The 25,837-nt window shown below is 38.7% G+C and overlaps 1 protein-coding gene across 1 annotated transcript; it reads right to left on the reverse strand.

Moving 5' to 3' along the window:
• Nucleotides 1–3,214: 3,214 nt before the first annotated feature.
• Nucleotides 3,215–25,837, reverse strand: caap1 (caspase activity and apoptosis inhibitor 1). Its single transcript, XM_081359746.1, has 7 exons — nt 25,555–25,837; nt 24,763–24,954; nt 24,175–24,259; nt 18,436–18,490; nt 18,288–18,352; nt 10,543–11,933; nt 3,215–3,306 (listed from the first exon to the last, which is right to left on the reverse strand). The coding sequence occupies exons 1-6, from the start codon at nt 25,747–25,749 to the stop codon at nt 11,536–11,538; spliced, it is 990 nt and encodes a 329-aa protein (XP_081215872.1). The 5' UTR covers nt 25,750–25,837; the 3' UTR covers nt 3,215–3,306; nt 10,543–11,535.

A 25,837-nucleotide genomic window follows, 5' to 3' on the forward strand; every position in this document is an offset into this window, starting at 1 on the left:
AACTGAACTTCTAACCTTTTCCACTTTTTTTAATGATTTGCTTCTACCTAGTAACAGAAGGGTTTGCGAACCGATCAAATTGTAGGGAAATTATGTCACTTATCATGTCACTTTTGCTATGCTCCTATTCTATAAAAACTGTTGTATTCTTTGTGCTGGTTGGATTCTCTCTGAAATTTGTTTGAGATCCCCCCGGCGTGATTAAAGCATATTGGAAGGCATTGTCTGAAATCTTTCTAGTTAATGCTGTGCAGCAAGTTAGTTAAGCTTACTAGACATTTTGATAGTGTTATAGGAAAAGGGATGAGACATCGTCCAACTCGAAGCCAGTTGTCAACTGTAGACGCAGAGCTAGAATATAAAGATTATTGGGTGTCGATTGGAGATGCCCCAGATATAGATATTAAGTGTCGACTGTAGATGCTTGGGTGTCGATTGGAGACGCCCCAGGTAATTTTGAGTCAGGTGCCGAAAGAAGAAAAATCCAACACAATGTCAACCTAAAATTTGGCACAGAACTTGTTCAGATGTTTGGCTTTGATTTAGAGTTAAACATGCTTTGTAAAATACATATTTTGTAAAAATATATATATACATTTTTATATTTTACATTTTCTTAAATTTCTATTACTTTTTATAACTTTTACTTTTATAACTGTTTTTTACAGGGTTACAATAATCTGACATTTCGCCTTTAAAAAGATATACCAAACTTAGGTCTGTGCTCTGCCTGTGCTTGAATTCCGAAGAATTCAAGATTATTAACAATTTAGGTTGGAAAAATAGTTTTCATTTGCATGTCTATGCTCAAAAAGTGGGACTGAAAGTTAACAGGTTAAACAGTTTTGTTTTTTCAAACTTTGAAAATAAAATGTTGTTAAACGCAGCAAGACACTGGCATGAAGAGCTCTGACATACAACAAAGACATTTTATTTTGTGTCTGTAGTTGCTGAACATCAAGATCATTTACAAATGTATGTATGTGCATGTCACTACACGTCAGCATGTTGAAACTTTGCATGCATGTTCATGGGGAAAGAGTGACAACATTTCAGGAAAATGTTAGTTGCTATAAAACATTAACATATTTGGGTCAAACTGACCCATGAACATCACAAATGTAATATAAATTTTGTGTGTATATGTCAAAACACATTGAAGGTTAACCAGTATTTCCCACAACTCAAAGATCATAACTGGTATCATGAGGACAATCCAGCAATCAAAGTCCAAACTGGAAAATTCAACACTGAAGGTTAAGTGAGGAAGACTGGATGCATGGGCAAGACCAGGCCTAGGTTGCTTTCAATATAATTTTATTGTTACATATTTCAAGTACTTATAATCATTAGGCTAATAAAATGAATGTGAAAACCAGTGTCCTGAATCAAATCAGCATTTGAGTCCAGTTGAACAAGAACAGCTATATAAGATAAATTATGCACTGATCTAATTACCATGAGATATACTTTTTCTTAATAACTCAGTTTGGACTTGGTGTACTGTTTTACAACAGGCATGCATTCTGCATGCAAAGTGACCACTTAAGATGTGCACAGCAAGTGATAATTGTAATATTATTGTATTGGAATAAATGTATAGATACTACAGTGGATAACAAATACATCTTAAATGTCTATGTGAATAATAAAGTGAGTTTCCCACAGTATTTATTTTCCCTAACTGAAGGAGATGAAAATGTAGAAGTCAAATGTCTTCAGCCTATCAATGGGGAGGTCTAGAAATATTTGTAAAATTATTGCTGTTAGAGATGGGAAACAGATTCAGATAACCCTTCACAAACCAGAAGGTGTGTACAAACAGGTGTCCTTCTACCTTGGCTTCAAAGTCAGAGGACCTGTTTCCTACAACATCAATCTGTAAGTTAAGTACTACTTTATATTTCAGACTAATAAAACAGGTTTCATATTTGCCAAACATTTGTCAGTAATGAAGTTTGATTGTGTTAAAAATGTATTATGGTATACTGTATCAATTTTTCTATTCAGTGTAATAGTTATATTTGAATTGTATGATTTAACTGCTCGACTAGGTGACTGTGGTGCTGAATGATTCTCTGAACTCAAATGTCACATCCAGGACAAAACTTTCCTTGGAATCCAGATTGGCTTCATTTTGAGAGGGAGAAAGAGAAATCACCGCTTTATGTAAAGTATGAGTTAAATCATGATAAATAATTTAGACATTTGAGAACATTTTCAGAGGAATGTAGAAGACATATAGGGAAGAGATAAAAAAAAAGTTAAAATATATTATTTATAATGCTGGTGGTAAGTCGGCAAGTTCAGAACGTAGTTTTGAGTGAACCAGTCTCTGCAAACCTTTTCTCTTCCCAAAGAAGAACAGAGGTAGCGTTCACGAAGGTATTTTAGATAGCCTACTTCCTCTAGTATGAATATATGAACCCATATATTGGACAGTTTTCAAGGTTTGGAGGGTTTGCAATTCCTGGCAGCACTTCATCAAGCCAAAAGAGCAAAATGATCAAGAGGTAAAACTCTGGGCTTCTACTTTGTTCTTTGCTCTTCTATTTTTTTTTTTTTTTTTTCATTATCAGTTTTTTTTTTTTTTTTTTTTACATTACACTTCAATTTTGTTCATGCATACTGATGTCAGGTTTTTGGAAATTAAGTTGTCCCCAAAAAGACTTATTTTTTTCTTATTCAGAATGCCTTTCCCAGTCTGCTTTCCCTGTGTAAACTATAAGTTGTAGCACTCTACAACATCATTATAAAGGTATCTGGTTCATTTTTATTGATCCTTGGTCTTGAGAATACCAGGTAACATTCAAAGAAAGACAATATCTTTGTATCCCACACCCAGTAGCCCAAGACTGGTTGCCCACTGAAGCTAAGTAGGGTTGAGCCTGGTCAGTACCTGGATGGGAAACCTGGGAAAACTAGGTTGCTGCTGTAAGAGGTGTTAGTGAGGCCAGCAGGGGGTGTTCACCCTGAGATCTGTCCTAATGCCCCAGTGATGGGGACATTTTGTTTGAGATTTGTTTTTTGACTTATTAAGGATGCCAATCATAAATGTCCTTGCAAATAGAGAACCAAAATAGCCCATTATTGAAATTAGTGTCGTCTTCTGACTTCAGCTGTTTGATCTTCAGTTGTAAAAGCATTAATGGCTGACCGTGCAATGTCCAAAACTGGGTCTATGTTTGTGCAAGTTCTTTTTTTTCTTTTTTTTACTTTGCATACAATGCTCCAGAGGTAATTTTTGTGAACTTGTCCCAAAGTGTCACTAATATGGGATTTTTGGGGATCTCTCTTAAAGGCACACTGTGCTGCTCCTTTAAGAAAGTGTGCTGCTCCTTTAAGAAAGCAGGTAGAAGAATTACAACTCCGTGCTGTTTGTCTCTTTAGACTTGCCGTAGTTCTCAATGCATGCAACAACCCTGAAGCACAGCTGAGCACTTTTCATCATCTTTTACACGTTTTTGTCTCCATAATTCTGAAGAACTTATGTCTGTAAGTGATTGTTAAAGTTGTATTTTCATGACAACCTTAAGTAAAGACCGTTTGAATTACATATTTGTGTGAAAAGTGTTAAAAATGGTAAAGATGCTAATCGCGTTAGCCTGTCTATGGCGTTTTCCATGTTAAGTTAGCATTCATGCTAATCGCTCTATAACCATGTGTGATTAATGGGTAAATTTAGTGTGTTACTGTGTTTTGTGCTTTTCAAAGTAGTATTTAATCCTGTGTTAATAAGAATTTAACCTATTCAAATTTATTAATATGTACATTTGTATTTCTGTATTGCAGTTTCACAGTGTTTCTGATAAAACATCCTAAACGTCCTACTGCTTCCTGGGTGTTTATTGAAGAACCTGTTAGCTGTCTGTCAAGCTAGAAGTCCTACCTAAATTTTAGTAAGGGCAGAACAGTGAGAAGACAATAATTCGACGGGTTACATCTGGAACGTGTTGCCACGTGGAAATGCACAGCAATCTTCAATAAAGCTGCCTTCACTATGGAAGATCTCGAGATACGATCCCAATGCTCTAACACTTCACGTAGCAGCCGGTCTTCTTCAGCAAGTGTTATAGCAGCCAGAGCACGTGCGAAGGCAGAGGCTGCTCGCACTCAAGCATCATTCGCTCAAAAAGAAGCAGACATGCTTAAAGCACAAGCATATATCGAGGAAGAACAACAGAAAGCTGCAGCTGTGGCTGCTAGGAAAAAAGCAGAGCTTGAAGCAAATCTCCACACTCTGCGACTAGAGAGTGCTGCTGCAGCTGCCAATGCTGAAGCTGAAGTTTTAGAGGCAGCCGCTGAGAACGAAGTAGGGGATCCTGATCGCATAAGCTTAAAGAGTGAATGCGTTGAGCAGTGTTTTGCAACGAATCCAAAATCTGACCACTCTCACCATGACTCGCAACCCCAAGAATCGGTGCCAACACCAACACGCCAGCTAGCAATGGAAGTTGGTGAGCCAGTTAAAAGAAGCATGGAGAAGGGTACCACGCAGTCAAATGAAATCAGCGACCACGAGTTTCAGGAATTACCCACTCCATACACATTCATTCAAGAACAAGCTCCATCGAGTTGCCACCATCAAAGTCCATATAAGTCCGCTCTGTACGACTTTGAGCATCCATATCATTCATCTGCACTACGAGGAAGTTCTAGCCACAGAGATCACTCACACATGGCTACACTATCAGGCAACCATGGCCAACCTTCTCAGCCTTATTCAACCTTTGCTTCCAGAGAGCCCGAGTCTGGTTCAGCAGCTATGTCAGATTTAGCCAAGTATTTGGTACGCCGCGAAATGGTGAGCTCAGGGCTACTAAAGTACGACGACCAACCAGAGAACTATAGGGCCTGGAAGGCATCCTTCTACAGCTCTATAGAGAGCCTACACCTAGCACCAAGAGAGGAGTTGGATCTCCTTTGCAAATGGCTGGGACCAAAATCTTCCGAGCAGGCAAGGAGGATAAGAGCGGTTCATATCCATGATGCAGCAGCGGGTGTGAATATGGTGTGGCAAAGGCTGGAGGACTGCTTTGGATCGCCGGAAGCCATAGAAAATGCTCTCTTCAGGAAAATAGAGGATTTTCCAAAAATAAGCAACAGAGACAATCAAAAGCTGAGAGAATTTGGAGACATTCTTTTGGAGCTAGAGGCCGCCAGAGCAGATGGCTTCTTAACTGGGCTCAGTTACTTGGATACATCTCGTGGCATCACTCCAATTGTTCAGAAACTGCCATACTCCCTGCATGACAAGTGGGTCTCTCTAGCATCGCGTTACAAAGAAGCCTACAGAGCTCCATACCCACCATTTTCTATATTTGCAAAGTTTGTCTGTGACCAAGCCAAGATTCTGAACGACCCGAGTTTCGCACTACTTACTGGTCCAAGCATGAACAAAACTGAAAGACCCTTTAAACAAAACTTAAAAACACCTGTTTCTGTCAGGAGGACGGACGTCTCAGTAGACACTGACAACCATCAAGACGACTCGGGAGAAAAAGCACCGATCGACCTAGACAAGCAGTGTCCCCTACACCTCAAACCACATCCCCTGAGGAAGTGTCGTGGTTTCCGAAGCAAACCTTTGGATGAGAGAAAAACCTACCTTAGGGACAAGAACATCTGTTACAGGTGTTGTGCTTCATCCAGTCACCTAGCCAAGAACTGCGACAAAAACATTCAATGCAGAGAGTGCAATAGTGATAGTCACCCAACAGCACTTCATCCGGGACCAGCTCCGTGGACTTTTGGAGCCCCTGTAATGGTGAAAGATCAAGGCGGGGAGCAAAGAGAAGGAGCCTCTTTAGCTATCACATCCAAATGCACAGACATATGTGGGACTGCTTCCAGGTCAAGGTCATGTGCAAAAATCTGTCTTGTCAGTGTTTACCCAGTAGGCCACAGAGAAAGAGCTGTGAGAACCTACGCTGTTGTCGACGAACAGAGTAACAGATCTTTGGCAAGAAGTGAGTTTTTTGAGCTCTTTGACATCAAGGAAGGTTCAGCTTCATACACATTGAAGACATGCTCAGGAGTCATTGATACCATAGGGCGACGAGCTAACAACTTCGTCATGGAGTCTTTAGATGGTAAGACTCAGATCCCACTCCCATCTCTGATTGAATGTGATATGTTGCCGGATGATAGGTCGGAAATTCCCACGCCAGAGATCGCCAAACACTATTCTCATCTCAAAAGCGTTGTGGGCAAGATCCCTCCACTCGATCCCACAGCAGCCATCCTTATCCTACTCGGACGTGATGTACCAAGAGTGCATAAAGTCCGAGAGCAGTGCAACGGACCTCATAACGCACCCTATGCCCAACGACTCGATCTGGGCTGGGTTATCATAGGAGAAGTGTGTTTGGGGTCAGCTCACAAACCAGATTCCATCAGTGTCTACAAGACTAACATACTGAGTAACGGCCGTCCATCTCTTTTTGATCCTTGTCCAAGTAAGCTTCACATCAAAGAGAAGGTGGATGTTCAAGTACTTCAACCTGGAGTTGCACATCTCGCAGATGTTGACAACCTGTTTAGTGAAACGGATTGTCTTGGTAAAGGAGTCTTCCAGCAAACGGCCCAGGATGACAAGCCTGCTATGTCTGTGGAAGATAAGATCTTTCTGGAAATCATGGACAAAAAGATGTTTATGGACGACTCAAACAGTTGGGTGGCTCCATTGCCCTTCAGAGAACCAAGGCGCAAACTTCCCAACAATAGAGTACAAGCAGAAAACCGTTTCAAGACACTACGCCGTAGGATGGAAAGAAGTCAGGAAATGAGAGAACATATGCTTGCATTCATGCAGAGAATCTTTGAATCAGGACATGCAGAACCAGCTCCCCTGCTCCCCCGAGACCAAGAACGCTGGTATTTGCCAATTTTTGGGGTTTACCATCCACGCAAGCCAGGTCAGATTCGAGCTGTATTTGACTCCAGTGCTAAGCATGATGGTATTTCCCTGAATGACATCCTTTTGAGCGGCCCTGATTTAAACAACTCGCTCCTTGGGGTACTTACTCGCTTCCGCAAAGAACCGGTTGCGGTAGTAGCAGACATAGAGCAGATGTTCTACTGCTTCAGGGTCTGCGAGGAGCATCGTGATTTCCTGCGGTTCCTCTGGTTTCAGAACAACGACCCTGCCAGAGAGGTTGCAGAGTACCGCATGACTGTCCATGTATTTGGAAATAGCCCCTCTCCAGCCGTTGCCATATATGGTTTAAGAAGAGCTGCTCTACAAGAGGAAGACGAATATGGCCTGGAGGCAAAACAGTTTGTCTTGAGAGATTTTTATGTGGATGACGGTTTGGCCTCATTTCCTACCAGTGACCTCGCCATTCATGTACTAAAACAGACTAAAGAAATGTTAGCAGTTTCAAACATTCGACTACACAAAATAGCATCCAATCACAAGGCTGTGATGGAGGCATTCCCACCTGAAGAACGGGCTAAAGAGCTAAAGGGTTTAGCACTGGGGGTAGACCCTCTACCTGTGCAGAGAAGCTTAGGGCTCAACTGGAACCTTCAGAGTGACAGCTTCACTTTCTTCGTCTCCAGAGAAGAGAAACCATTTACGCGCAGGGGTGTTCTCTCAACAGTCAACAGTCTGTTCGACCCACTTGGTTTTGTGGCTCCAATAACAATACAAGGGAAGTCACTTGTCAGAGAACTTTCATCAGAGTATTGTGAATGGGATGCCCCATTGCCTGCCGAAAAAAAGACAAGGTGGAAGACCTGGAAAGAATCGCTCATTGCACTCGAGCAGCTTCAGATTCCACGGTCATACTTACCCGTTTCTTTGGTCTCTACACAATCCAGGGAACTTTGTGTCTTTTCTGACGCCTCTACTACAGCTATCTCTGCAGTTGCTTACATCAGAACAGTTGACAATCAGGGAAACATTCAGGTTGGATTCTGCATGGGGAAGTCCAAATTGGCTCCAAAACAGTGCCACACTGTACCACGTCTGGAGCTTTGTGCAGCCGTACTCGCGGTAGAGCTTGCAGACACGTTGGTGGAAGAGTTGGACATGAAGGTGCACACAGTTAAGTTCTACACAGATAGTAGAGTAGTGCTTGGTTATATATACAACACTAACAGAAGGTTTTACGTATATGTTGCCAACAGAGTAGCACGCATCCGAAAGTCAACACGCTCCGAACAATGGCATTTTATCAACACGGGACACAATCCTGCAGATCACGGCACACGAGACATACCAGCTACTCTCTTGAAGGAAACCAACTGGTTTTGTGGACCCCCCTTTCTCAAAAAGAAAGATAACGCTGCTTTGTCTCAGCAGGAAGTCTTCGAGCTTGTGGAACCAGACTTGGACGCAGATGTGCGTCCCTTGATTACAACCCTGGCTACTAATGTTTCCAAAGCTCACCTTGGCTCGCACAGATTCGAGCGCTTTTCCAGCTGGAAGCAACTGACCCTTGGAGTAGCTAGACTAATTCAGAAAGTCAGATCTTGCTTTAAGACTTTGGACGAAACAAAGATGGACAATCTCTCACAGGCAAGGACTGTAATAATCCGTTGTGTACAACACGAAATCTTCAAAGAGGAAATTAAAAATTTGTCCAAAGGAGAGAGTGTGTCAAAACACAGCCATCTGAGAAAACTTGATCCCATCATGGACACTGACGGTTTGTTGAGAATAGGTGGTCGCCTGTCCTCTGCCGCAATTTCTTGGGAAGAGAAACATCCAATAATCATCCCTAAACTCCATCACATTGCAACACTGTTGGTGCGTTATTACCATGAACGAGTCGCACACCAAGGCAGACACATCACCGAAGGCGCCATTCGGTCTGCCGGTTTATGGATATTGGGAGGAAAGAGACTGGTTTCAAGTGTCCTACACAAATGTGTTACTTGTTTGAAGTTAAGAGGCGAGACAGAAACGCAAAAAATGTCCAACCTACCTGTCGATCGAGTTACCCAAGTTCCTCCATTTACTCATGTCGGGATGGACGTGTTTGGCCCGTGGACAGTTTGTGCTCGTCGCACCAGAGGAGGTCTTTCTGAAGGAAAACGCTGGGCAGTGTTGTTTACTTGTCTAGTCACAAGAGCAGTGCACATAGAGGTAGTGGAGTCTCTATCAACATCGAGCTTCATAAATGCTCTAAGGAGATTCACCGCTATCAGAGGGCCAGCAAAGCTCTTTCGTTCCGATCGCGGAACAAACTTTGTCGGTGCCTGTAGAGAACTAGGAATAAAACCACAAGAGGCAGAGCTTCAGTCTTATCTCAAGGAACAAGGCTGTACTTGGGACTTCAATGTACCCCACTCTTCTCACATGGGTGGGGCATGGGAAAGAATGATAGGTGTTGCTCGCCGCATTCTGGATGCCATGCTACTCAAGGTGCACTCCCCCAAACTCTCACATGAGGTCTTAGTCACGCTATTGGCCGAAGTTGTTGCTATAATGAACGCAAGGCCAATAGTCCCAGTGTCATCAGATCCACACAGTCCTGCTGTCCTCACGCCTGCCATGCTTTTGACACAGAAAACAGATTCACTGACCGCTCCTTTGGGATACTTTGACTTAAAGGATCTTTACCGGAGTCAATGGAAGCAGGTCCAAAACCTTGCGGATCACTTCTGGAAACAATGGCGTCAGGAATACCTTGCCACACTACAACCAAGACGGAAATGGCAGACAAGTCAACCCAACTTAAAATTTGGAGATGTCGTGCTTCTTAAAGACAAGGGAGCCAGGCGGAATGAATGGCCTATGGGACTGATAGTCAATACGTTTCCTGGCCGAGATGGTAGAGTTCGCCAAGTGGAGGTTAGGGTAGTTCAAGGAGGTTCTGCTAGAATTTATTCAAGACCCATCTCAGAAGTTGTTCTTTTATTCAGGGAGACATAGTGGTATACTATATTATACCAGGCGGGGAGTGTGCTGCTCCTTTAAGAAAGTGTGCTGCTCCTTTAAGAAAGTGTGCTGCTCCTTTAAGAAAGCAGGTAGAAGAATTACAACTCCGTGCTGTTTGTCTCTTTAGACTTGCCGTAGTTCTCAATGCATGCAACAACCCTGAAGCACAGCTGAGCACTTTTCATCATCTTTTACACGTTTTTGTCTCCATAATTCTGAAGAACTTATGTCTGTAAGTGATTGTTAAAGTTGTATTTTCATGACAACCTTAAGTAAAGACCGTTTGAATTACATATTTGTGTGAAAAGTGTTAAAAATGGTAAAGATGCTAATCGCGTTAGCCTGTCTATGGCGTTTTCCATGTTAAGTTAGCATTCATGCTAATCGCTCTATAACCATGTGTGATTAATGGGTAAATTTAGTGTGTTACTGTGTTTTGTGCTTTTCAAAGTAGTATTTAATCCTGTGTTAATAAGAATTTAACCTATTCAAATTTATTAATATGTACATTTGTATTTCTGTATTGCAGTTTCACAGTGTTTCTGATAAAACATCCTAAACGTCCTACTGCTTCCTGGGTGTTTATTGAAGAACCTGTTAGCTGTCTGTCAAGCTAGAAGTCCTACCTAAATTTTAGTAAGGGCAGAACACACACTATGCAGTAGTTTCCGTTTTTCTCAAACAGCGACCCCTAGAGTCGCTGTGGAGTACTTGTATTTAACGTTACTGTTGTAAATGCCACTCAGGCAGAGCCGTCTCTGCACTCTTCCGACCGCGCTTTCTTCGTCGACTCTGCCATGATTCACGTCTGAAATGCGTGTTAATGTCTTCCATAGAGGCTGCTTCATATGTTGTTGATGTATGGGACGTCATGCCGTGAAGCAAGTCGTGATTCTCGCGAGATTTGCCGGGGCGTCACCTCTCAAACTTGCATTGCTGGTTTTGCCAGAGGCGTCTTTTTTGTTTTTATTTGCAACCTCTTTTGTACTGAGGAATGGGATAAAATTCCTCCAAGTCATTCTGCAGGCAGGACTGATCAGTAGTAACCAGAAATGATTAGTTGCAGTTATTGCTGCACAAGCAATAAAAAACTTTTTTTTGGTTTACTTTAGGACTGGAAATCTGATGTTTTGGGTCATATTTATGCAGAAATATAGAAAATTTAAAGGGTTAACAAACTTTCAAGCACCACTGTATAGTTTATCAACTATAACAATGATTATTTTCTGTGAAAGGAATATAAAACAAGCACATACTCTCTATTGTTTGTGTTTGTATTTTGGAATTTCAAATGTTGCTTATTCTTTATGTTGAACTGTTTGTAGCATTGCTTGTAAGTTGTTATATGAACAAATGCAGCATTATAAACATTTATTATAAAACAAGTATGCTAGGTATGTGTTACAGTACTTCATTGTCATACTTATTATTTTGGAACATTTGTATTATTTTGGAACATTTGTAGTTTTTCTTCACTTCAAAGAACAAAACAACAGTTTATTATATCAAAATCAACACATTTTCTCAAGCAATATCTGGGTCGAAAGACATCATGTGCTGAAATTTTAGGGACTAAAAGAGAATAATTTTAAAGCAATTCTGAAGTTGAGTAAAAATGTCCATAAATGTCTATGGCTTTCTACAAATTAGCAGTTATTGTGCTTCTTGATCTCACTGGCTTTCATGAGCGCTTTAATGGCTCTTGCCCTCATTTCCAGCTCCAGTAATTCCAGCTGTTGAGCAGACGGCTGCTCTGATGGAGCTGCCGGAGCATTTTCTACCGTGGCTGATTTATCCAGTGATTCTGTCCTCAAATCTTTGCTGGGTTCAGAGGACGTCAGAGCCAGAATTTCACTGACGCTTCTATCAATGTCCTGCTGAAGCTCCACTTTCGGCTCAGCTGACTGCATGACTGGGGCGGGAGGCACAGGTTCATCTCTGAGCACTGATTCTTCAGTTTTGATGACTTTATGACCCTCAATGTCACTGTCGTCAATTTCTGCATTGATGCTGAGAACATCACTGTCTTCTCCAGAACCCGCACCTGAGATACACACAAATGCACACTTTCATTAAAGCCTGATTTTCACTCATTAAAACGTTCAGAAATAATAGTCTAAAATCTATAATAGGGCTGCACGATACTGGAAAAAACTGGCATTGCGATATTTTGTTTTTCTGCTATGTATATATATATATATATGAAGAGTTCAGATGCAAAAGCCTCTAAGTGCCATCAGAAATTTTCTTCTAGAATGATCATTTTTATAAAGCTTGTATATTTAAGTTAAGTAATTTCACTTAAATGACAATTAATAGGTCATTTACATTGCCATTTAAGTGAAATTATTGAACTTAAATATACGAGCTTAATAAAAATGATCATTCTAGAAGAAAATTTCAGATGGCACTTAGAGGCTTTTGCATCTGAACTCTTCATATATATAGCGATATGAAAACAGTTTCACCAGATGAATTTCACCAGATCAAGTCTGCAGTGTTATTTTAAATTAGATTACTATATTTCTGTACCTGAGTTCTGTTATAGTCTTCTGTGTAAATGAAATATAATTAATCTTTGTTAAACCTAAAAAAGTGATTTTGCTTGATTAACATTAAGGACTGCTGTCACTTTAAGAGCTAATGCACTGATCCAATATAATCATACACATCTGTTTTCTTTCTCAATTGCTTATGTAAGCCATAAGCGACTGAGTTTATGAGGATACTCAGAGACAGATATTTTGATTTAATTTTGCATGTATTTATCCGTTCAAGCACAAATAGATGATAAAGAGAATGGAATTCTGTGTTTGCATGATGTGTGTGAAACAGTTCTCGTTCGTGTCTTTGTGCGCTCAAATAGTTTAAAATCGCTTGAATGTTTAAACTGACAGGCCCTAATGATAAACTTTCACTATGATGGTTAAACTTTGCAATTAATCCGAGAATCACATGCGTTTCGAATCATGGTGCCTGGTCTGTACGGATCACATATCAACTACGATCCCTATACTGGACATTGCACATGCTGTGATGTGCCCATTATGCAATGTTGGGTAGACAGTGCTGGGTAGTCAGTGATTACAAGTAATCTGGATTACATAATCACATTAAAAAAATTAAGTACTTGTAATTAGATTACATTACATTTTAAAATACTCAAAATCAGACTACAGTTACTTTTCTATTGATTACATGATTACGTTGTTCTCACAATGGCAGTAAATTATTCATAATTCATTGATTCTACTTCTTTGTTATATTTAGATTTTTCCTTTCAATTAAACTCTACTGCTTATATACATTCAGGTCTTCCAGGTTTGTGGAATTGCAAACACAGACCAGTCACTATGTGCCTATCACTGAAAGCTGAGATCCACACAGCATTTGGAGATATTTTTTAGTAAGCATTTTATTTTGATTTTTTTTTTTTTTTTTTTTTTAATTATGATTGAACCCTTTAGGCGCCAGAGGTTTTTTCCTAAAACGTTCGATTTTGACATCTTAATTTCAAAAGGCTATATCTTAAAAGTGATAAAAGATAGAGACTTTCTGTAAATTAGAGAAATATTAAGGATGACCCAAAGTTTATGTAGGGATTACATTTTCCCATCTAATTTGCATATTATGACGTCATATGGTGGCGGCCATCTTGGATTATAGAATTTTTATGTTTTTTGTTGATGTTTATTTTTTTTTTATTTTTATTTTTTACTGACAAAGACGCACACATCACAAGGACATGAACACACAAAAAAAGAACACATATTGTACACTACTAAATGGTCAGGGAAATAGATAGTAAATCAACAGTGTAATAAATGGCAGACAAAAACAATTGTTGCAGGGCTTTTGCTGTAGAGATAATGACTCCCTATTCATCCAGGTGACATTTCTTGTAGTGTTTCATGGTGTGGTCTTGCGATAGACTATGCATAATAGCCCCTCTGCCCCGTGTCACATCGCCTCTTCTCCTGCTACGAGCAGCAGCGCGCGCGGGCGCGGCCAGATCTGCCTCGCGCGCGCGCCGAATGTGCACAGCTCGGACTACTGTCATTGCGACTCCCCACCCTGCCTCCACGTTGACCCCTAACTGCCCTATGAATACTTCGACCTCGTCTAACATACCCAGTGGCATTAGACAAAGTCTCCACCACAATACTGTCGCCGCGATTGCGGAGGGGCACACGGTCACGGCTAGCGCGGTAAAAATCTCCCGCGGCCGCCTCGTTCCCCACAACACTAACACGCCTGCTAACTTCGCGATGAACACTCCGACCCCGGGAAACATTGTTCCCACCACTGACACTGGGAAAAGGACCATCTAACGTTATATTGGGCAAAGGATTCACCGTTTGTGCTTGATGTAGGGCTATACTTTCACTTTCAGAATCACCGTCATTTTCTGAAGGCAGATAACGTTATTCCCCTTCAGAATCAGGGTCCGCGAATAGAAGACACAACACTTCATTCCGGGTAAGCTTTATTGATGCCATTAGATAATAATAATAATAATAATATTCTAATGCAAATACTCGCTGATGTTGACAATATTGCTCTGATAAAATGGCTCACTCGCACACAAGCTCCGCTTTTGTTCGCACTGATTCAATGCGCTCTAGCTCGAAGATTTTGTATAGAAGCATGACTTTTTTTGAGTCGGGGATGAAGTATGACATGTCTGCCAACTAGTGGAGAGGAGTTTGAACGAAATTTGACACCCTATTTGACAAAATCGGCCGTTTTATTCAGTGCCGCATCTTGTCGAGTAAACTCGACCGTGGCGCCCAGAGGGTGATTTAATTCATTAACTTTTCATTAGCTTTCATTAAACTCACGAACCCCCACAGTTCCATCATGAACTTCAGTCTGGGAGACCCTGATGTAATGTAATATTTAACATACTTCATTTGTTGATAAAGAATTGAATATATTGTCTTTCTCTTTGTATTTTTATATAAATATGGTACAAGTTGATCCTATTCAAATGAATGTGATTAACAAATTAGGTCAAAAGTAATCTAAAATGTAATCAAAAAGTAGTCTGAATATATTACCTAAAATGAGTAATCTAGATTACATTACTAACTACAATTTTTGTCATGTAATTTGAAATCAGTAACTGACTACAATTTGTAAGTAATCTACCCAGTAACAGTCAATTACTGATTCCAAATTACATGACAAAAATTGTAGTTAGTAACATGATCAATTACATTACACATTTAATATAATCGGACTACTTTTTACCTAACTCGTTTATCACATTAATATGAAGAGGATAATGTTATACCATATTGATATAAAAATGGAAAGAGAAATAAAATATATTCCATTTAGGGCTGTCACGATATCAGGTTTTTCACACCACAGACAAAAGAATTCACGGTAAAGATACATCACAATATCTATAGAAACCTTGAAAAAAAACTGTTATCAGAGTTGAGTATGAGACAGGCATTGTCAAAGAAGCGGAGGGGAGTTTGAACGAAATTTGACACCCTATTTGACAAAATCGGCCGTTTTATTCAGTGCCGCATCTTGTCGAGTAAACTCGACCGTGGCGCCCAGAGGGTGATTTAATTCATTAACTTTTCATTAGCTTTCATTAAACTCACGAACCCCCACAGTTCCATCATGAACTTCAGTCTGGGAGACCCTGATGTAATGTAATATTTAACACACTTCATTTGTTGATAAAGAATTGAATATATTGTCTTTCTCTTTGTATTTTTATATAAATATGGTACAAGTTGATCCTATTCAAATGAATGTGATTAACAAATTAGGTCAAAAGTAATCTAAAATGTAATCAAAAAGTAGTCTGAATATATTACCTAAAATGAGTAATCTAGATTACATTACTAACTACAATTTTTGTCATGTAATTTGAAATCAGTAACTGACTACAATTTGTAAGTAATCTACCCAGTAACAGTCAATTACTGATTCCAAATTACATGACAAAAATTGTAGTTAGTAACATGATCAATTACATTACACATTTAATATAATCGGACTACTTTTTACCTAACTCGTTTATCACATTAATATGAAGAGGATAATGTTATACCATATTGATATAAAAATGGAAAGAGAAATAAAATATATTCCATTTAGGGCTGTCACGATATCAGGTTTTTCACACCACAGACAAAAGAATTCACGGTAAAGATACATCACAATATCTATAGAAACCTTGAAAAAAAACTGTTATCAGAGTTGAGTATGAGACAGGCATTGTCAAAGAAGCCAGAGAAAGCCAAATAAATAATCAGAGAAGAGAAAATACTGTCAAGTTCAAGAGAATAAAAATAAATACATAAAAAAACACAACAAAACTAATACCTTAACCAGTTAACTTGCATCCCCCATTTGGAACACAAATCCAAGAAATGGCATTACCAAATTAAAAAATGCATAGTTCATGAAGCCTTAGGACATCAAACATTGTAGACTCGTTTAAAAAAAAAAAAAAAAAAAAAAAAAAAACTATTGTCATATCCTCGGAATTAATTAAATCAATGATAAAATTCTGACATTTATGAAACACTTTAAGACCATGCTGCTATGTGATTTCATTTAGAGAGAAAAATGCTAAGGTTTTTTTTTTTTTTTGCTGTGACAGTGTCAAAATACAATTTACGGGAATAACTTTCCCATATTGTACTCCAAAATAGCGTTATAGTGTCAGTCAAATGATTGAAATAACTTCCTTCTGTAAACTGATGTGGCTTCTTATCACAGAATGAGGAATAATTTATCACATTTTATAGTATTCTATACAGTGATAGAGGCTATGTCGATTAGCATTGCATCATAAATATACTTTTACTCTTTATTATTTACTAGCTTTAATGTTTTGAAGCTATATTTGTTCATATATTTAAAATTCTTATGCAATTGTTTTAATTACATTTTTAATGTGTAATTATTTTAAAAAGTACTTATAATTACATATGTCTTGCTGACTGGGGTCTGATGAGTCATTTTCTCTAAATCTAAAAAAACTCCCATACTGGCAAGCTTACTTTTTTGGTGTATGGGTAGAGACTCTCCTCGGTCTTATTGGAAGACATTATTGAGCATGCTAGTAGTAGCTGCACGTGCTGCGTCTTATGCTTTAACGCCACCTATTGTCAATTAATTGAAAAAAATATGTCAACTAGGTACTGGCGCTAGATTATTTACGTGTCCTATTATTATATGTGTACTACTCATTTCAAATATTACATGATATGGTTATTGCCAATACAAGTATATTGTCACACCCTTAATTAACATGATATCGATATTTCATGCTTTGAATATCATGGTTATCACCAATTCCGGTGTATCGGGACGCCCCTAAATCCATTCTTTGTAATCAGCAACATAAAGCGTATATAAATATTACTTTACGACAGGAGTTCCCAGACTGGGGTTTGTGAAGGAACTGTGAGGGTTTGTGAGTTTAATGAAAAGCTATTAAATAAATCATAAAAACTTTAACAATAATAATAATAATAATAATTTTAAAATAAAACAAATCAAAAATAAAACTTACTAAAAAGATTAAATATTGAATTTGTTTACCTGCATGTCATGTGACCATTTACCAACATTAGAGAACCGTGAACTTAATTTTATTATTTATTATTATTGACTTAATTGTATTATTGACCTAACTTATTAACAAAAAATGTCAAAGGGTACTTAAAGTAAATATCTCAGGTCAAAGAGGTTCAGCTGACAAAAAAAAGTTGGGGAATCCCTGCACTACATGTAAATATGAAATTAAATATGAAATATGAAAATAAGTTTGAAAGACAAAAGCCTTCCAACAATAGTAATACATGGTTAAATGACTGATAATATATTCAAAATGTGTCATATTTAAAATAATAGTTAACATGTTCATCAGGAATTAATTAGATATGCAATGTTGAGAAAACATTTCTTAAAAGTGAAATGATTCTGTAAATCCAGTGATCATGCTGTATTGGTCTCAGTTTTCAGTGATAGGCACATGACTAGTGGCTGGTCTGTGTGTGCAATTAAACAAAGCTGGAAACCTGAACATATATAAGTGAACATTTATATGTAGGAGGCTTTCTTAAAAAGGAAAATGTAAAATATAAAAAAGTAGTAGGTAAAATCAATGAATTATTAATAATTTACTGCCATTGTGAGAATAACATGTAATCAATAAAAACATATCTGGGTCTGATTACAATTATCTTAAAACGTAATATAATCTAATTACAAGTACTTACCGTATTTTTTGGAATCTGACCACGTAATGCAAATTACATGTAATCAGTAACTACCCAGCACTGCCTTTGCAGATGCACACATTGCGATATCAATGCTAAAATAATAAAAAGTGCCCCCCAATCTATAATAAATTATTTACCTTGTTTTTCTTCCGTTTCAGGATTTTCTCTCAGAGAGGAAGTGGAGTCCACATTACTGTCCTGCCTGTAAATATTAACAAACACATGATCAAAAGTTCAATAACAAGAACTTTTAAGAGTTCTAAATAATTCTGAGTTCTGACTTACTGACTGTCTGTTAAGTTATTCCCTTCAGGTGCTGCAGTGACTGATAACTCTTTACCTTTACAAACAAAAAATAATAATAAAGCCTTCATCACAAGAAAAAGATATCAGACTTATGGTGCATAAATATCAGTAATATGTCTCAGACAGAAATTACAAGCAGCATTGAGAATGACAATTGAATCAAAAGTGATGGTACGCTACAACATAAAAATACTGATGTACATTCACTAGTTACAGTATATGCATACAATACAAATAATGTTTTCAAAACTATTAAAAACATATATGAACAAATATTTAATAAGTTTAGTGGGACCAACTCGATTACAACATTTTCAATACTTAAGTGAGCCAATGGAGAAAAGACTTAAAAAAACTACCGTTTTGAGGAAACAGCTTGTAATGAAGTGACAGTCTGTCCATTAAAGGAGAACTCCGGTCAATTTTAACATTGAGCTCATTTTTTTGTAAATTTGGAGTGCTGTCAATACAGAGAACAACGACAAAAATCGGTGTTGCCTACACCGTGTTGTCCTATTTTTAAAATTTGCACCGTTGACTTCAATGGGGCAAGTACTAAACCTGCTTTTAGCCTCTTAACATCCTTGATGTGTCATTACAAGTGCACAGCCAATGTGAGTGATTCCTTCAGAGTGAACACGAGTGAATCTGACTGCAGTAGATGTGAAAGATATGTATAAAAATGATGTTTATTCAGCCAGCGCACATACCTGTATTTTCTTCCTGTTTTCGGTCGAAGTCCATAGTAATCGATTGTCGAGTTCACACGCATAGGTTTAGTCACCTATGATCTAGTCTCAGCCTCAGACGTCACGCCCACGGAACGTTGGCTAAACGTCTGATGCATATGGTACACTTAACTGGAAACACTTCAGGAATGTTGAAGTCGTCATCTGATTGGTTGAATTTTATCGGATTTCCGGGGGGCGCGAGTGTCGCGTTTATTTTCGGTCAGCCGGGAAACAAAGCGCAGACGTGTGATTGCGGAAGAAAAACTGTTGTGTTTACATGAGTGACAATGAGCATTTATCAAGATCAGCTAAACGTAGGATTCTCAAAAGTATACGTGCACGAACAGATCAATGACTTACTGCTTGTTTTCTTCTCCTTCTTTGATTTTCTATGCTGACTGACTTGTTGCACGCCGGTCTGTTGTTGTGGGGACATATCCACGCCCCGAAACGTGACGCTGAACGAAACGAACTGAACTTGTTTGACATGTCGGTCAAACGGCCTTATGGGCGGGCCTTGGCCAAAGAAAGCTGCTATGAATTCCAGACCTTCAGCCGTCAGTCTGAAGGTCTGGCTACGCGAGACTACCTATGATCTCGCGCGTGAACTCGACAATCGATTACTATGGACTTCGACCGAAAACAAGAAGAAAATACAGGTATGTGCGCTGGCTGAAATAACATCATTTTTATTCATATCTTTCACATCTACTGCAGTCAGATTCACCCGTGATCACTCTGAAGGAATCACTCACATTAGCTGTGCACTTGTAATGACACATCAAGGATGTTAAGAGGCTAAAAGCTGGTTTAAAACTTGCCCCATTGAAGTCAACAGGGTGCAAATTTTAAAAAGAGGATAACATGGTGTAGGCAACTCCGATTTTTGTCATTGTTCTCTGTATTGACAGCACTCCAAATTTACAAAAAAATGAGCTCAATGTTAAAATTGACCGGAGTTCTCCTTTAATCTTCAGCATGTTTGCCATTAAATATTTGTTTTTTATTTGAATTCCGCAACTTAAATGCAACACTGAAAGAAATTTTGATTAAAGCTACATGCGATTTTCTGAAATTTAAACTCGCGACTGACACCTGTGGCCAAAAAACGGAACTGCTCTTCCTTTCTGCTCACTCTCGTACGTGCACACTTCACAAGTCATCCGCTGCAAAGAAGTCAACATTATGTTTACAGAGGTAAGAACAGTCAAACACATATATTGTTTGAGAAACTAAGTTTGTTTGCTGACTAGCGGTGGTGGCAGAGTGATCTGAAACGTTTAACATGAACGCGCACATCCGCAGACAGCGCGCGAAAAATCCGACCCGACAGAAAATAGGAAAAATAGGATACAGGCTTATAGGTGCACCCACTGTGAGCTGACAAGGTGTCAGTATGCTCATCAGGAGATGTTTGAGTCATAAATGGTCAAATAAAAAGGCTATTGTTGCGTTTATTTTGGGGAAAAAGTTGCATGTAGCCTCTTTAAACCTTCAAGCAAATACAAACAGAACTTAAGGGTCTTCGTTCCTGCCTAAATGGGGTTTGTTTGTTTCACTATATTAGTGAGGACATTGTCTAGACTTATATAAACTTTTGTGATATATAAATCACAAACATTTTGGACAAATTGTGCAGCCTGATAAACAAGCAAAGCAAACCTGGAGTTTTAAAAAATAAACAAAAAAGCATATTTTGAATAATATGGACATTGATCTGACTGCAGAAAAAAATAACGGGTTATATAGCCTACATTTCTGTGTGGATAATGTACTCACCAAAAAGAATGTTATCATATAATGTTATCCGAACAATAAGTCATATACAACTAAAGATCTTAAGGACTGTATCAGCAGGAAAAAGGCAGCGTTCAGATAAAGCTTATACGCTGGGCTGAAAATCTACAAAAATAACTTAATCATCAGCTAAGGTAAGAAAGGAGACAACAAAGACATTATTGAGCATCAATTCACCACTTTGAATACAAAAAAACTGTGGAACTCAATGAGGGTTGTTACTAATATGGAATCAAGTAAACCACATATGTAGGCTACATGTACAAATGATGATTTACAGAAGGCTAATGAACTGACTGATTTTTATCTCCAGTTTCAAAACCATGATTTTTCTGACAAATGTTAACTCTATCCGAGGCTCTCTGAAAGACGACATGGGCACTAAATTGGAGGTAGATCATACTGTTCAGTTGTACAAAGTACCTTTTAAAAACCACTATTCCACTCTTTCAATGTTCTCAAGACTTGCAAAGAGTCCTCTTGCAAAAAGATGTGATTATGCAGAGCCCAAAGAAACCCCACCTGTACTCAAGGTTTTTTTTAACTAATATAACACAACATGTCAAGGTTAATTATAAAATTATACAATTTAATAAGGCCATTTCTGATCCTCAAGTCATCAGTTCAAGAGCCCCAAAGGGTGTGTGAGCTCCCAAGTTCTATTTACATTGTGCACAAATGGTTGTGTGAGTAAAGCCACTCACTCATCAAAATATATCATCTTACCACTCTAACAGTTTGTATAATGGTGTGACGCCCACCACCTTATTGTGAATGAAGAAAACGGAGGAGATGATTTTTGATCTAAAGTTAATTGAAGCTTTGGTGGTGTTGATGGACTCAATATATGCTTTGATCATCATTCTAAATCTGACCCAGACTTATCATTTGCCAAAAACACAATTTTCTCAGCTTTTTGTTCAAAATGTTGCTTTTTTATGAAACTTACCCATATTCAAGTGTTGATTAAAAAAAAAGAATGAATGAAGATACACCGCAATCACTAGAATATTTTTCTCCCCGTTCTTTCGATATATATCGGCAACACTTTACAATAAGGTTCATTAGTTAACTACCTTAGTTAACATGAACTAAGTATGAACAATACTTTAACAGCATTTATTAATGTTAGTTAATATTAATTTCAACATTTACTAATACATTATTAAAATCAAAGGTTGTATCTGTTAACATTAGTTAATGCACTGTGAACTAACATGAACAAACAATGAACAGCAGTATTTCTATATTAACTAATACTGTTACAAATGTATTGCTCATTGTTAGTTCATGTTAGTTAATACATTTACTAATGTTAAAAAATTAACCTTATTGTAAAGTGTTACCGCTTATAAAGCATGCTCAACTAAATATTCAGAGGGCCATGAAAGTTGTATTGAACTGATCAAAAATGCTGGCTTTGACTGGTAATTTCTTTTATTTTATTTTTTTAACGCTGGCAGGGAAAGAGTTAAAATAATATGGTAAGAAATACCAGTATGCAATATCAAGCAGCATGACAAGCATTTATGAGATGACACCAGAAGCCAGACACTTTTTAATTTACAAATGACCACACTCAATTTTCTCAAAGTTGTGCTACACAAAGCAAATGATGACATGATAAATGAGGCAACCTGTGTTAAAACCATAAGACTGTAAAACAATATAGACGTAGTGTTCGTGACAACACCCGTAGGTTTCTGAAGAGCATTTTTGAAGCCAAAAGTGGGCGGAGCCGGCAGTCGCCATCTTGGCAGCGCATCATTGCGCGGGCGCGTTACCCGGGCGCGTCACTCCCGGGTAACAGAAAAAGGGGGGAAAAGCCGGGATGTGCATTTATTGCATGGACGGAGAAAGCACTGACACCTGCAGGGATTTCATCTGATGATACTTTTTATTTAACACTAAAAAGTTAAATAAGCATACATCTGTTCCGTGAGATCAACGGTACCGCAGAACGAGCGTAGCCTCTATAGAAGTTTTTAAATCTGAAAACTCCAAAAAGCAACGAAATTGTCAGACATCCATTAGTGCATGTCACAGAGGAAAACAGCTGAAAAACAGCGCTGGTTGTTCCCTCGATACTAGACAACAACGGAATCCAACGGCGTGGGCGAAGGTATAATGCGATCAGCAGCTGGAATTAGCTGAGGTGGCGTGACAGCTAACAGACAGCAGACAAACGGCAATTAGTGACAGCAGCGGCAATCCACCTGTCACTCAAGTGGCTTAATTATGCAGAACTTTAAGGCTTAAAGGTGCATTGCGCAAGTCTCTGAGTTTTTGCAGAACTATGCCCCCTTCTGGCGACACGCGAAACTGCAACCAGAGTTGTGCACACGGTTACGTGGAGTTTGCGTTGGGGTTTGGGATGAACTAGAAGCCGGTCTCTTTGAATCCATCTTCTACTTTTGCAAAAGTCGCTTGAGTTGTCTTCGCTGATGCGGATAATGGCGGCGAATACACAAACCTGCCAGACATAGCCAGGTGAGCGTGAACGCGCATGACGTCACGCCCAGTCGATTCCGTCCCGAATCCCTCTTATTTATTTTACTGTACAGGATTATAGAGGCAATCGCAGAGATCATAGAAGGGCTCATTCAGCCCATCAGGCAATTGTTTAAGCATGTATGGGTTAGAAAAACGGGTATTTTTAACATGAAAAGTTGCTTAATGCACCTTTAAAGGTATAGTGGAGGATGTTTTACTTCCTGGTGGGTAACCTATACTATTGGTCCTCCTAATTGTCAATCATTCTGGTGAATCAATCAAACTTTTCAAAAAATGGAGAGGGCGGGTCTTATCTAAAATTTGGAAAGATCCTCCGCTATACCTTTAATATAATTTAAACGGATGAGTTATAAAAAAAAAAAAAAAAAATCACCCCCATTCAAAGTTGTCATGAAGGGCAAAATTTGTTATATAGACCAAAACCACCTTTTGCACCAGGCTGTAAACATATTTTTTGGGCATTTTAACATGGGGGAGATACAGATTTGACTCCCTTTTGCATCCAGCCTCTTAATTGCAGTTTAAGTCACTTCCGTGTTGGTTTTAAGAGAGAGAACCAGAAGGTTGCCGCTCGGTTAAAACACAACAAACATGACAAGAGAATGATCAGTGTTTGGTTTGTGTGTTCAGACACAGGTCAAAATTCACACAGCGTGAAGATTAATCGGATATTTACCCTCCAAAATCTCCAGCAGATGAATCTCAGAGAGTTCCTGCAGCTGATCCCAGCACAGTTTCTTAATCTCATTAAAAGAACAGTCCTGCAGGAAACAACAGTTGATTAACAATTGTAAATGCAATCTTAAAAACATAGGCTAACTCTAAAAACTGATGTTGTCTACCTGACAATGGTTTTGTTAACTTGATTAGTGTTGTCTTTGGTTAAGTAACTAATCAAAATTGTATTCTTCCAGACAGTGTGACAAGCAATTTCAGCTATTTGAGCTGTCAAAGGAATAGTACAGAATAAAGTGAATGGCCTGCTTTTTAAAAATTATCTGGTTCCAAACTACGCCATTAACCAATTCACATTTGATGTGGCCATATAAAATTGTGATGGATTAAATGACACGACACCTGTATCAAACATATTACACTTTTATGACAAATTGGGCTGATATCAGTCTCATAATATTGTCTATGGTCTTTGTATCGACACGTTCTGACACTATATTCCTTGCCAACTCCACCAAAACAAACACATACAGGCTCATCTGATCAGAGATGTAATGATGCATTATGAATGTCAGCAAAATAAAGATACCTTAAGTTCATCCGGCAGCATCTTTTTGAGTTTATTTTCTCCCAGCACATGAAAGCACTGTTCCAGCATCTCCTTGCGGTCCTGCATGTAGGCACTGATGGGTTTGAATGCCTTATTCAGGTCCAGTCCACCCTCCTCCAGATCACTAGGCTCACGAGGAACCTCGGGCTCCTTCTTCTCCTTTCTGGGCTCCTTTCATATGTAACAGAAAATTATTAAACAGTACAAAATTAATACTTTATAAGAAACAAATTAAAGAAAGCAACAGTGGTCATTAATATATCATGACCTTCATGTCATGTGAATTTAAATAAAAAAGAAAGAAAGAAAGAATCTGTGTGAGATGTTTTACTTAGAAACTAAGGATGACGTGGGTTTTAAATAAAATACATACAATTGACCTCTAGTCATGTCACAACAGGCTTTCATTAGTGAAACTAAAGACACGCAGTGGTGAAAAGGCGTGGATCAAGTCAATTTACTGGTATTTGCTCCATTATTTAACGCCCAAAAAAAGGTCTTACACCAGGAGGTAATTTGCGCTGCTTTTTGGCAGATGCGTTGGTCATTACGGAAATGATCCGGCTGTGTCTGTGTTCTTCAATTTGCGCGTCAGTTGATCACGCACAGAACTTTCCACTTCCATCGGCGCTTTTTTTGTTTTTTAATTGCTCTCACGCTAATTTGCCGTTTATTAAATTTGGCCCTATGTGTTAGCTAACGTTACATGAAGAAAACTTTACCCGTAACTCCAAGTAGCCTATTAAACCGTAACCAGTCTCTCTTTCTCACCACCATGTTGGATTCAATATTCCTTCTCTTCAGCTCTCCTTCATTGTGCTCTCGATCAGAATATCCCCGTTTCTTTTCTTTTTCTCTTTTCTTTCCCTCCTGCATCTTCCCATTGCTGATGGAGCGCCGTCGCATACCAATGACGTCAACAAAAACCATAGTCCAATCAAAGAAACCGAAACAAGCACGCTTCATTACTGGCAGAAAACGCCAAATTTACTCAACAGGGTACACACATACGCAGACGCGAGCACACACAGTGTGTGAGTGTGTGTGTGTGTGT

Source organism: Scardinius erythrophthalmus (assembly GCF_964197995.2).
Source record: "Scardinius erythrophthalmus genome assembly, chromosome: 2".
Lineage (NCBI taxonomy): Eukaryota > Metazoa > Chordata > Actinopteri > Cypriniformes > Leuciscidae > Scardinius > Scardinius erythrophthalmus.